A 12235-nucleotide genomic window follows, 5' to 3' on the forward strand; every position below is an offset into this window, starting at 1 on the left:
CCCCAGGGAGGAAGAGACACGGCACACATGTCCACGTGCCAGGACCTCGTCCTGGGGTCAGGGAGCCAGTGGGGGGTCCTCCATCTCCATGGGTGCCCTGTCTGCCCACCCGGCTGCCCTGCAGAGATCGGGGGAAGGCTCTGGCGCCCCCGTACCTCTGTGGGGGGTTCCCGAGGCAGGCCGGCTCCCGTACCGCAGCACAACCCCGCCTTCAGGCCGCGTGCGGCGCTGCCTCACCACCAGCGTGTTCGTTTTGGAGCTGAAGGTCGAGCCAGACAGCTTCCCGCACGTCTTCCTCCATGTGAACCTGTCCCAAAGCAGCAGCATGTCCCCTAGGAAGGGGCCGTGCGGTGAGCATCAGCAGCACGGGGGCCTGGGGTAGAAGGAGCCACGACCGGGTCCCTCCCATGTCCCGGCTACGTGACTCCAAGTCCCCAGTCACAACCTCAGTTTCCCCATCTGTGCAACGGGACCAGCCCGCGCCCGTCTGCGATGGCCATGAGGATTCCAGGTGGGGTTGCCTGTGGCACATCGTGCCGGGACAGGGGTAGCCGGGAGTTGTGCTCCCCAGCGCATAGCGGCCTGACGCTGGGCAGCAGCTGTGCACATGGCCCGAGACCTACCAGCCCTGCAGCTGAGGGAGCTCTCCAGGACCTGAAGGGTCACCACCTCACCCAGCGGCCGCCCAATGGCCACGGCACAGTCAGTCTGCCCTGGGCCTCGCATGTCAATGGTTCCTGTCGGCTCAAGGTGCTGCTGGCCGCAGGCGCCTGGAAAGAGGGCAGGAGCACGGGTGAACAGGGCTTCCGGGCGGCGGACACCCCCAGCAGGGCGGGGGGTTCCATGTTGGGGAGGAGCCTGGCAGGTGGGGGGCTGGCATCCTCCTGGGCCCCGCCAGAAGCAGGTTCGGGCAGGGGAGGAAGCTGCATGGGTCCCGGTGTCTCCATCCGGGGCCCAGAGCCGCTTCCGGATGCCCTGGTGAGAGGGAAGCGGTGTATACAGCAGGGTATGGCTTGGAGTCCCACAGACCTGGGTCGGACTCCACGAAACCTCAGGTTCCCTTTCCCTTGATGATAGCGAAAGTGAGCTTGAGCTCTGCCAGTGGAAGCAAAGTAGAAGAGGAGGGCTGGCCCCGAGCACCACCGCCCAAGCCCATGCCTTCGGTCCGGCCGCATGCCTCCAGCGATCCACGCCACGGGGGTCCCATGAGGAGCTGGCCCCAGCTCTCCCAGGGGAAATGCCTCTGCCCACCCTCCTGCAGCCAGCCGGCCGCCCAGGCAGAAAGGTTAAAGAACATAACTGGGCTCAGCTGGGCTTTCCTGGAGCCCAGGCAGGAGCCCCTGAGGCCGGGAAGCTGGGGAGAGGAGGTGGGCCCGGGGCTGGGGCCACTCCAGAGAAGCGCCAGCAATGGCCAGGTCTGCGGCAGCGGCTTCCCGGCGGGGTGCCGGACTGGGAGTCCCCTGCCCGGTGCAGGGTCCGGCCCAGCAGCTCTGCACAGTGGCTGGCTTGGGCAAGTGCTGGCAGAAGCCGGCGGGCATGGGTGCCTGGGTCTGGGGTCCAATGCAGGTGTGACGCCGGTGCTGGGTGCCATCTCCGCAGGAGACAGAGCACTGCCAGGAAAGAGGAGAGGGAGCTGCGGCAGACCTTGCCAGAGGGTCAGGGACAGCAGTGGCCACTGGCCACGTGTGATCTGATCTAAGCTTTGCACAGCCCAGGAGGCGAGCCCATGTCTCCATTCCACAGATGGCGAGACTGAGGCTCAGCAGCCGGCCCCCACCCCGCCCTCCTGCCCCGCACGGCCGTCATCTGAGGTCCCGTCTCTGCACGACCCAGATGCCCACAGTCCTCTGATTGATGCCGGGGGTGGCTGTCTGCTTGGCCCCTTCTCCCGCTCCATACCATGAGTGAGGGCCTCCAGCGGGAGACCTAACCCTATTTTCCTTAGTCTCTCTCGTACTTTGTGAGGTGCTTGGGTACAGGATGGCCCCAGAAAGATAAAGGTGTGGGATGGAGTCACCTTCCCCTTCATCTCCTGGTGTCTCCAGACCTCAGTCCAGACCCGCCCCTCAGGTCTCGAGGCCCTGCTATGTCTCCCATCTCTAGGCACCCGGCCACCTCCTCCCACCCTACTCTCTCCCTCCTTTCAGGGGATCACAATGAGTCAAAGCCCCCAGGGTCCCCATGAGTCAGGACCCTGGGCGGACATACTCCCCAGCCCCAGCCCCAACGCTTACCTGTGTCCAGGAGCTGACATGCCACCTGTAGGTGCAGTCAGTGATGACACAAGGGATGCTGGCCTGAGGCCGCACCTGAGCCGAGCAGGCTGCCCCCTCCACCTCCACATCCTGGCCTTGGCTGAGCCGCACACAGGCCACGGAGCGTGTGGCAGTGCCGAGGCCACAGCTGGCTGAGCACGGGCCAAGGGACATGATTTTCCACCTGCAAGAGACCAAGGCCCAGAGCGCGGCCCTGAGCCCGGGGAGGGCTCACCGCTCCTCCATTCTCCAAGTAACAGGGATGGGGGAGAAGATGCCCCAGGAGGAGGAAAACCAGTCTCTGCACGGGTCAGCCCTGCTGGTATTCATCTGTAACTGGTCAACAAACAGTAACAGCTGAGGTCTTTCAGAGCCGGGGCCGAACCCTGGGAACCCGTGCTAGAGGCTGAGGCCCCCACCGTGACACCGGGCCGCCTCCTGGCTCTGGGATGCCACCTCGCAACCATGCCTTCAGCGGGCCTGGCGCTATTCTAGACGCTAGGGAGATGGACTGAACCAGACCGAGACCCCTACCCGCCCTTCAGAGCACACGTGCTTCTCCACCTGGGCACCACTGACCTCGGGGGCCAGCGGTCCTGTCGTGGGGGCATCTGGGCTGTGTGGGATGTTCAACTGCGCACCTGGCCTCCACCCGCTCACCGGAGGCCACTAGCATCCCCCTTCCCTAGCCGTGACATTGAAAATGTCTCCAGACACTGCCACATGTCCTGTGGGAGGCAGAGTCACCCCTGGTGGAGAAATGGGCCCCCTGCAGGCTCCAACCCCACCTCGGGACCTCGCTGGCTTCAGCTGTTAGGTCCTGTGCCCCAGCTGGGACCACCCTCGGGCTGGTGGGGGGACCACCCTCGGGCTCCGCACCCTTCCTCCTCCCGGAGACCTCTCCAGAGCCTCCCGACCCCAACCAAGCCCTGACGAGAACCTGCAACCCCGTCTGCATTTCGTTGGAATGTCGCCTCTGACTCCTAGGGCGGCCTGCCAGGGAATCCTACTCCCCGAGGACCATCTCCCGGGCTGGAGCCAGCCCATGAGCCCCACGGTGACTGGCCTGGGGTCTGCACACTCTGGAATGTCAAGCTGCTTCCTCGACACCCTGGGGCTGCTGACCTGGCCGGGCAGGGCTCTGGGCTGCAGGCCTCCCGCTGCTCCGGGCGAGGCAGCCCCTGGCACTGGGTATCCGGCAGGACCTCCTCATCCTCATCCTCCCCGTGGGCCCGCGCACAGTACAGCAGCCTCTGCGCAAACCCTCCTCCGCAGCTCACGCTGCACGCCGCCAACTCATACCTCCACCTGAAACACACCGGAGCTGGGGGGAACCCAGGGGAGCGGGGCCGTCCCTCGTTTCCCCAGACTGGGAAGGGCCTGGAGACGTCCTTTCTCTGAGGGGCACCCTTGCGTCTCCACCAAGAGGCTGGACAGAGAACATTCCGAAAGACCCACTTCCCAGACAGAACGCTGAGGGCAAACTGATGTGTTCAAAGGGCAGATGGGGGAGAGACAGAGCACCCCAGGGGGACTGCGAAGCTGGCTGTGTCTCTAATAGGAATGCCGGCCCCCCACAGGCTGTGTTTGCCATATCACGCCAACGCCAACGGCAAACTGTGTCTCCCGGTCAGTCTGCTCACTCTTCCATCTCCCCACTGCCCCTGGCTTCTGCTCCAGGAGGGCCGGGGTACCTGTCTGTCCTACTCACTGCTGTGTCCCTACCGTCAGAACGGCCCCCGGGCGTGGCAGGCGCTCGGGGAAGAGCAAGGGATGACAAGCCATCAGCCACGCGTGCTCACAGCGTCCCACAAGCCTGAAGCCCACCACAGCCTTCCAGGACACCAGTGCGGGGTCCTGTAGGGGAGGGCACCGAGCAGCTTACAGGGAGGGGCTGAGGCCCGCTCCGAGGACGCGTGCCTGGGACCACCTGTCTCCCTGGGAAGGGGCCCACCTGGCAGGGCAGGGTTTCCGGCTGCAGTCCTGCACGGGGCGGGGCCTGGGCACCCGCCAGCACTCGGAGGGAGGCAGGGGGACAGGGTGGCCTTGGTCCAGCCTCACGCACCGAATAGCCAGTGGCACCCAGCCCCGTCCGCAGGTCACTGGGCACGGTGCCGAGGCTCGGGTCTCCCACCTGCAGCAGGAAGGCCAGAGCTCTGTCGGAGGCGACATCCCGGGGTGACACGCTTCCCTCCCTCAGGGACCGGGGCTGCTGCCTCCCCCCAACCCCCAACCCCCACCGCATAGTCTCCACGCCCCCTCACCAAGCCGGGCAAGGGGCAGCCCGACAGGCTTCCCGCCGACTCCCAGGCTTGCTTCCCAGGTCACAGAGCTCTTCCTGGACAGGGGTCCCCAGGACAGAGTCCATGCACACGAAACGCAGCTCCCTCAGGCCTGTGGGGAGGAAGCAGAGACCCCAAGCCCCAAGAGGAGGGTTCGACAAGAACTACGGGTGTCCCGCTCTCTGGAGAGCTCCAGAAGATCCGACTCGCCAGCTAGGTGACCTTGGACAAGTGACTTAACCTCTCTGAGCCTCAGATTTTTCACCTGATGGTGCCTCGCTTACAGGGATATTTATACGGACTTTGAAGTGGGATACAAAGGGCCTGGCCCATGGCAGGCCCTCCAGCGGCAGCTCTGCCTCTTGTCACTCGGTGAGAACTGCTCTAACCATCCTGTATTGTGTTTATGACTACGATGGTATCAGGGTCCAGTTCAGCGAATCTCTGCTTTAGGACTAGCCTCAAAAGAATCCCTGGCCTTGATTCTGAACACGGACAGGTTTCCCTGGGCAAGTGCCGAGGCCTGTAGTGCAAGAACGCATCGTATCTTAAAACCTTGCTGCTCTGACACGGCGACCAGGAAGCTCAGAGCTGTCTGGGGCCCTTTGCTCGCTGACTTTCTAGAAATACATGTGGGAGCCAATACCGCCGAGTTTTATTGTGTCTCCTGCCTTTCACCCAAGCAATGAAGATATGCCCCAACCTCTTTGTATATGACGTCACGTTCTGACCTAGTCTGGATTCTCTGACCTAGTCTGGATTTGAACTTGAGCCGGTTCAAATGCATTTTAGAACTATGCAAAAGGTAGGCAGGTAGGAGTTAGCGAAGGAGCCCTGGGGGCCTCACCTCGACCGCAGGAGGCAGAGCACGGCCCCGCCAGGGGAGTCCACATGTGTGCGGCGTGAGCCCCCACCCCAGCGCCGCCCGGTGGGGATGTGGCCTCCTCCTCCAGAGACCGGGGGTCTGGCTGCGGGGGACAAGCAACAGGCTGCTGGGTCTCGGTCTCAGTCTCCCCCTCTGGATCCCTGATCCCCCACCCCACCCACCCCAATCTCTTCAGGAGAGGGGGTGTGGTCAGCAGAACCCCAAAGGTGGCCCCTCCCACTGCTCCTTTCCGGGAACACTTGCTTCAGGCTGCCTGAGGACGCCCCCACCCCACTCGCCACCTTTACCTCTGTATCAGCACAGCGGTCATCCGCAGGGCAGGGCTGAGGCTGGGGCTTGGGAGCCAGACCAGCCACATCCTAATGGGATGCTTGGGTCTGGGGCCCAAGCCCAGCTTGCCAGCTGGAGGGGGGACGAGGCCCAGAGCTTTCTCCCTAGGCTCATCCTTTGAGCGAGGCGGGTCCTGTACACAGCCACGTTGCAGAAGGACAGTCCTTGTGCTCTGGCCAGGAGGCCAAGGGTACCCAGTGCTCCCCGTTCTCCTGTCCGATAAGCCCCCAATAGCCCAGGGTTACCCTTGTGCCCAGGATACTCACATTGCTTGGTTCTGAAGAACATGTGGCCACACAGGGCTCCTGGGCATGCAGCTTCTCGTCTGTGGGGCAGGGTCCCGCGGTGGCCGGGCCCTCTGCCCTGCGCACACATGTCCTATTCCACAAAGCCGGGTCTGCTCCACAGGCTGGCGAGCACGCGTCTGAGCCCTCCTGCCTGAGGACAGGACAGACAGCAGGCCCTGCCTCTCATCGGGCTGTAGGTATAGCCGGGCTCCTGGGGCGGGGAAAGGCAGTGAACCTGCACCCCAGCACCCCGGCACTCAAGGAGGAGCCCCACAAAGAAGCAAAACCCCGAGGCCTCTCCCTAGAGTGCTGGACAAGCGGCGGCCAGCCCTCCACTTGGCAGCCCGGGGGCTGGGACTCAGGCCTGGACCCGGTGCCTTCCAGAGAGGAAGGTGGGCCTCTGTCCCGAGAGTACCATCACTCCTCACACCCTAGCAGGTGCCAAGAAACGGAATCAGGCCACCCAGGTGAGGGATGGCAACCGCGTTCCGAGTCCAGGCCAGCCCTGACAGGGGGCAGCTGCCAGCTGAGCTGAGGCAGGAGCGGCCTCTGTGGGAAAGGGTGAGGATTCCCAGGTCTGCCACGCACGGGAGAGGGGCAAGGGAGCCCGAGCCATGTGTGCGCCACCAGTGACCGAGGCCAGGCCCCTCCCCACTGGACCAGTAACAGAACTGGGGCCCAGAGAGGGAAGGGACTTGACCTGGTGCCCCAGCCAGTTAGCAGCAACTCAGAAGAAGCCACTGTCAGCTCAGATCCTGAAGGGAAAGGAGGCACCATGGGGACGGCAATGGTAACAACAAAGGGACACTTATGGCTTTATGTGTGAGCAAGGATCTGGGGATTCAGAGAGGGAAATGGCCAGCCCAGTGTCTCCTGGACGGTAATTCTGAAGCTGGTCCCTCTGGGACAGTGGGGCCCAGCCAGAGTCCTAGGGGTGAGGGGACACCCTGCAAGGGTAGGGCCAGGTGTAGGACAAGCCCTGAGCCTTGACTGGAGTTGGGCAGTCGCCTCCCTGCCTCCCTGCACTCGCCGCCCTGCATCTCTGGACTCGCCTCCCCGCCTCCCGGCGCTCACCTCACCGGGCAGGCCTGGGAGTTGCAGGCTTCCACCACTGCCGGCTCTGGGGCCAGCGCTCTGCACCGGGCAGGGGGCAGTGGCCTCAGGAGGGTCCCCTGGGCCTCCACACAGTGCACGGCCCTCTCCCGCAGGCCTCCCCCACAGGAGACGCTGCACGCACCGAAGTCTCCGGCTGCCCAGCTGAGGACGAGAGGGACAGAGTGTCGGGGCCATCCCTGTCCCCTCAAGGACTGGCTCAGGAGAGGCAGGGAGAGAAAGGCAGATCTGTCCAGCGGACTGGCTTCCCTGCTCTGCACTGGGCCCTCTGTCCCTGCAGGTTCCTGGAAACGGCCCAGGGACAGCCCACTCAGCCCAGTGGCCCCCTGGGTGTCCCAGCGACGTCCGGGGGGCTCGGCCAATTGAGCTTCTGACTCTTGATCTCAGCTCAGGACGTGGGCCCCGTAGCCAGTGAGAGCCCAGCAGGCACGGCAGAGCGCGGGCAGCACTCACTGTGGGGGGCAGGGCCCAGGGGCGCAGGACTCTGGCCAGGCTGCAGGCTGCTGGCTCCCTTTGCACCGGGCGGCCTCTGCCCACTCGTTCCTGGCCTGGTCCAGACAGCCGTAGGTCACCCAGCGCAGCCCTGGGAGGGAAGAGGGGGGCTGGGCCACCTCCCTGCAGGGGGCAAACCTTGCTTCAGGCGAGCCCCGCCCCAGGCCTCACCTGCCCCACAGCTCACGGAGCAGGACCCCCGCATGGCGGCCCATGCCCAGGCCTGTGGCCGCTTAGGCTGGAAGTAGGTGAAGGTGATGTCTGGGCGTGCAAGGTCACCAAACTCCTCCCCGTAGCGCCTGTAAACCTGCCAGAGATGGACGGAGAGCTGGGGGCCTTGTCCGCTGGACTCCCCAAGGGAGCTCGGCCGGTCCTGGGGCTCTGTGTCCAAGGCCAGCCCCAGAGTGGGGCCAGCCTGGAGGGCAGAGGTTCCAGCCCCTGTCCTCACAAGTCCTCAACCGGCCACACAGCACCATTCTCTGTAAGAATGGGGGCCAGCCTGGAGGGCAGAGGTTCCAGCCCCTGTCCTCACAAGTCCTCAACCGGCCACACAGCACCATTCTCTGTAAGAATGGGGATGCTCGGGCCGCCCAGCAGGTCCTGACGCAGTGGCTCGGAGCAGCCCCGGAATCTGTGTTTTACACACACACCGCAAAGCGTGCAGATGCAGCTGAGCGGCCCTGGGAACAATGCTGCTGGGGGTTGGGAGGTGAGTGGCCTGGGCTGCACGGGGAGTCACGAAAGGAGTGCACTAGTCCTCGGGGGGCTCCCTGTAGCCTGGGTGGACTCTGGGGCAGCCCCTGCTGTCTCTCCAGCTGTGGGGCAGAGGCTGGCGCTGCTAGACCAAAGTCAAGGGCCACCAAGCCTCGGACCTCTCCCCAGGGCTATTTCAACACATGCTAACGTCCATCTACTCCACCAAGCGCCTTTCTCCACAAAGCACACGTGGGGACATGAGCAGAGGAGCTCACGCAGGGAGCTCTGTCCCTGAGAGATAGGAAGAGCCAGCATCCACCCAGAGCCTCCTCTGGACCAGTGACTGCTGCCAACACGGCCTGGCACACGCATCCCCGACCCTCGGAGGCAGGAGGCAGCCTCGTGCCCATTCTACGGGGGAAGACTGAGGTCTGGGGGCGGCAGCAGAGACAGGATGAGAACCTGGCATGATCTGCGGAGGACAGCGAGGCTTGGGAGAAATTTCGGCTGCTGGGTCGGCCCTCCTGGCACCCACCCCTTTGCCCCAGGACTTCTGCAGCGGGGGGGGGGGGTCCTCACTTTCCCACCATTAGGATGGGGCATCCCCAGCCTCTGGCACTTTCAAGATCCAAGCCAGCAAGCATGTTGGTCGCAGCTGCCACCTCTTGGGGCACACACGTATGGGGCGCTGGACACCCACCGCACGCTTAATGCCCCTTATCTTTAAGAGGTGGATCTTCACGCTAACTTCATAATGTATGTATTCTTAGCCCCATTTTGCAGATGGGGAAACTGAGGTTCAGAAGAGTCAATTCCCTTGCCGAGTTCTTGCCAAGGCAGGATTCAAACTCCCGTCCACCTGCGTCCCCGGGCCCCAGCCCTTGACCTCGGGGTCTCCCTGTTTCCAGCAGCTGGGCTGCCCCTGCTCCAGGAGGGACGCCCCCCACAGTGGGTCTCCAATCTGGGCATCCCACTCTTTCCCCACAGCCTCCTTCGGCCAGGCCTGACACAGGCCCGATCCCCCCTGAGCTTTACCCAGAGCCCCCTCAGCAGCTCTGGCCCCAACACCCCAGTGCCCGGGGGGAAACCCCAAGCCCTGTCATGGCCAACAGGACCCCTGGAGACCTGTGCAGCCTCCAACCTCCTCACACGTGGGGTCCCCTTCCCTCATCCCTCCTAACAACGCACCCTGCGCACACATCGCCCTCTCCCTGCTGGGCCCCGCAGCGTCAGCTCATCTCAGACCCTCGCGCCACAGCCCTCCCCAGGGGTAGCCGCAACCCCTGCACGCCCACACTCAGAACTCCAGGGACTCCCGTGCACCCCCCCATGTGACTGCTGAGCCAAGGAGCAGGTGACAGGAGGAGCAGGCCCCGCTAGCTCCCCCAGGCCCTCCCGATCACCTGGATCTCCACGTCATCCTGGCTGGGTCCCTGAATGTGGATCTCCTCCAGGAGAGGCAGCCGGTCCTCGGTGAGGGCCACTCGGTACCCCACACGGCTGTCCTCCAGGAGGGAGGGGTAGGTGGTGCTGGGAGAGATGCTGGAATTCCCAGCCACGACGTAGCGCCCTCGGATCCGCACGGCTGTGGAGGGAGCAAGGCTGTGGGCGGGGGCGTCCGCCTCCCCCACACCTGTGGCAGCTGGGGCGCCAGCCCTCTCACAGAAGAGGTCCTGACTTAACAAACGGGGTGGTGGCAACATGGGGACAAGTCCCCAGTGCCACAGCTCTCCTCCCCGGGGGCCCCAGCCCTCCCCAGGGAGCCCGTCTGCCCAGTGCCCTGGCTGGTCAGGCAGTCTCAGCGGCAGGCAGGGGACACCCTCCCAGATGCCCACAGGCATCTGACCACACATCGGTGGCCCTGCACCTCTGTCCAGAACCTGGTGAGCACTGTGGACCCGCCCTCTCTCCAAGCCTGCCCACAGGGAGCTCTGCAGGCAGGTTTCAGGGGCTCAAGGCCCCCAGGGCCATCACCCCCACTCCAGATGCCAAGGGCAGGTGTGGGCACCCTCTGGAAATCAAGAAACACTGTGGCATTAAGTGGTAAAGGAGGCGGCCTTGCCCAGAGACAGGTGTGGCCTTCCAGGAAGGGACTTATGTCACACCAGACAGGAGTGTCTTTGCTTGAGGTGGGGACCGGCCAGGCCAGAAAGACCAAATATGCGAAGCCTGACAGCAGCTTCGGTTGGCCTCCTCCGGGGACCTAGAGACCGAGGCCATCAGGTGAGTCATCAGTCGCTCAGCCGCGCGTCGTGCCCACATCACGACGTCCTAATCAAACTGGACGCTGAGCCCAGGTGAGCTCGGGCTTGGCGATAGCCCGCGCCCACTGCCACACTCCGGTGCGGGACACGGAGCCCTCCCAGACTCCGCCCAACAGGCGTCTCTGCTCTGGTTTCTTTCACCATCTCCTCCCCTTGAACAAGCCAGATCCGCGCACAGACACGCTCTCGGTGTTCTGGGGGTCCTCCTGGGGACTCATCCGACCTGGCGGTGCTGAGGGGACCCCCGAAACTGCAGGTGGCGTCAGAAGTGTGAGGGCACCTGGGGGTGCCTGGCGGCTCCGTCGGGAAAGCGCCTGCCTTCAGCTCAGGTCGTGACCGCGGGGTCCCGGGATCGAGTCCCTGCTCAGCGGGAAGCCTGCTTCCCCCTCTGCCTCTGTCCCCCACTCATGTTCTCTCTCTCTAGTAAGTAAATAGAATCTTAGGAAGAAAAAGTCGTGAGGGCATCTGGGGGACGGTGTTTTCTCAGCTTCGGTTTGTCAGGGGCGCACCCTCGGGCCAGCTCACCCAGGTGTGTGAAGAGAGGCCTCCGGTTGGTGACGTGTACACTGGTCAGGTTGCGGGTCACGGTCAGGAACGTGACATACTCTAGAAGGAAGCGGCGGGGGTGGGGGGGAGGGTCTCAGGTCACTGATGTTGGAGTGAAAGGGAGATTTCAGATGTCCCCGGTGGGGGGGAGGCAGCTTGAGGCCAAAAGCTAACAATGGGGTTGCCTCAGGCAGTAGAGGGTCCCCTTCACGGGGGCCAATCCAAGCCAGGCCGGTTGGTCACCTTCCAGGGGGCTGCCCGGCCCAGGCGGAGGGACCGAATCCCAGGTTCCAGGCTCAGCATGTGGCCCACCACGGGGAAGGGGCCTCCACGGCTCCGCTGACCCTCCAAGCGCCTACTCTGCGAACGACTTGACCTTTTTCAGAAATCTACCCGAGTCGCAGGCTTCCCAAGTATAACATCCCTTCGGACAGGATTCCTCGGGGAGGAGAGAGGCCAGGCCACTCCTCACTGTCCCCTGTCTGGGTCTTATCACAGCTACCCTGAAGTGCCACTGCCCGTGGCGGCCTCAGTCAACGCTCAGCTGCTCGGGGAGGCTGGCGAAGAGGAGGCGGAGGCCCACGCAGAGGGTCCTGGGCTCGCTGCCAGGGCTCTGAGCTGCAGGGGATTCTTAGAGGTGGGGAGGAGCGTGGCCATCCATCCCGAGGGGAGCCCCTACCTCTGGCCCTTCCGCCCGTGAAAGAGCCGTTCCGCGGCTGGCACGTGCTGTTGTCCCCTCCGCACACCTGACACACGTCTCGCACCTGCGGGGAGTCCATCCTGCCGTCACAGCCGAATGTCTGTGGAAAGAGCAGTGGCGGTGACACGGGGCGGGTGTCAATGGAGGGTGCTGAGGCTCTGACGGGCGGCACTCGCAGCTTCCGAGGGCGACACGGGAAGCAGGTGTAAATGACTCGCCTGCGGTCACAGCAGGGCTCCAAACCGCCAGCTGACTCCAAGGTCACCCCAGCACCCTGGGAGCAGCCGTGCAGACTCCGCCACAGCTTCACGGCGGCCAGCACCCGCAGACTCCCCCTCACCCCACCCCCGAAGCCCTTGAGCATCTGACTTCCCATGGGACTGG

At 64.2% G+C, this 12235-nt stretch overlaps 1 protein-coding gene across 1 annotated transcript in view; it reads right to left on the reverse strand.

The window, feature by feature from the left end:
* ADAMTS13 (ADAM metallopeptidase with thrombospondin type 1 motif 13) overlaps positions 1 to 12235 on the reverse strand; it is a 28400-nt gene that overhangs the window by 2037 nt on the left and 14128 nt on the right. Inside the window, exons 17-31 of the mRNA XM_032866240.1 lie at positions 11831 to 11951; positions 11131 to 11211; positions 9745 to 9926; positions 7817 to 7952; positions 7607 to 7736; positions 7115 to 7297; positions 6020 to 6191; positions 5385 to 5505; positions 4520 to 4649; positions 4210 to 4389; positions 3381 to 3563; positions 2235 to 2439; positions 1301 to 1610; positions 624 to 770; positions 156 to 332 (exon numbers count right to left, since the gene is read on the reverse strand). Of these exons, the coding sequence (XP_032722131.1) occupies positions 156 to 332; positions 624 to 770; positions 1301 to 1610; positions 2235 to 2439; positions 3381 to 3563; positions 4210 to 4389; positions 4520 to 4649; positions 5385 to 5505; positions 6020 to 6191; positions 7115 to 7297; positions 7607 to 7736; positions 7817 to 7952; positions 9745 to 9926; positions 11131 to 11211; positions 11831 to 11951 (2458 nt within the window). The remainder of the gene's footprint in view (positions 1 to 155; positions 333 to 623; positions 771 to 1300; positions 1611 to 2234; positions 2440 to 3380; positions 3564 to 4209; positions 4390 to 4519; positions 4650 to 5384; positions 5506 to 6019; positions 6192 to 7114; positions 7298 to 7606; positions 7737 to 7816; positions 7953 to 9744; positions 9927 to 11130; positions 11212 to 11830; positions 11952 to 12235) is intronic.

This window comes from Lontra canadensis, unplaced genomic scaffold, assembly GCF_010015895.1.
Source record: "Lontra canadensis isolate GAN:19392208 unplaced genomic scaffold, GSC_riverotter_1.0 scaffold30, whole genome shotgun sequence".
Taxonomy (NCBI): Eukaryota; Metazoa; Chordata; class Mammalia; order Carnivora; family Mustelidae; genus Lontra; species Lontra canadensis.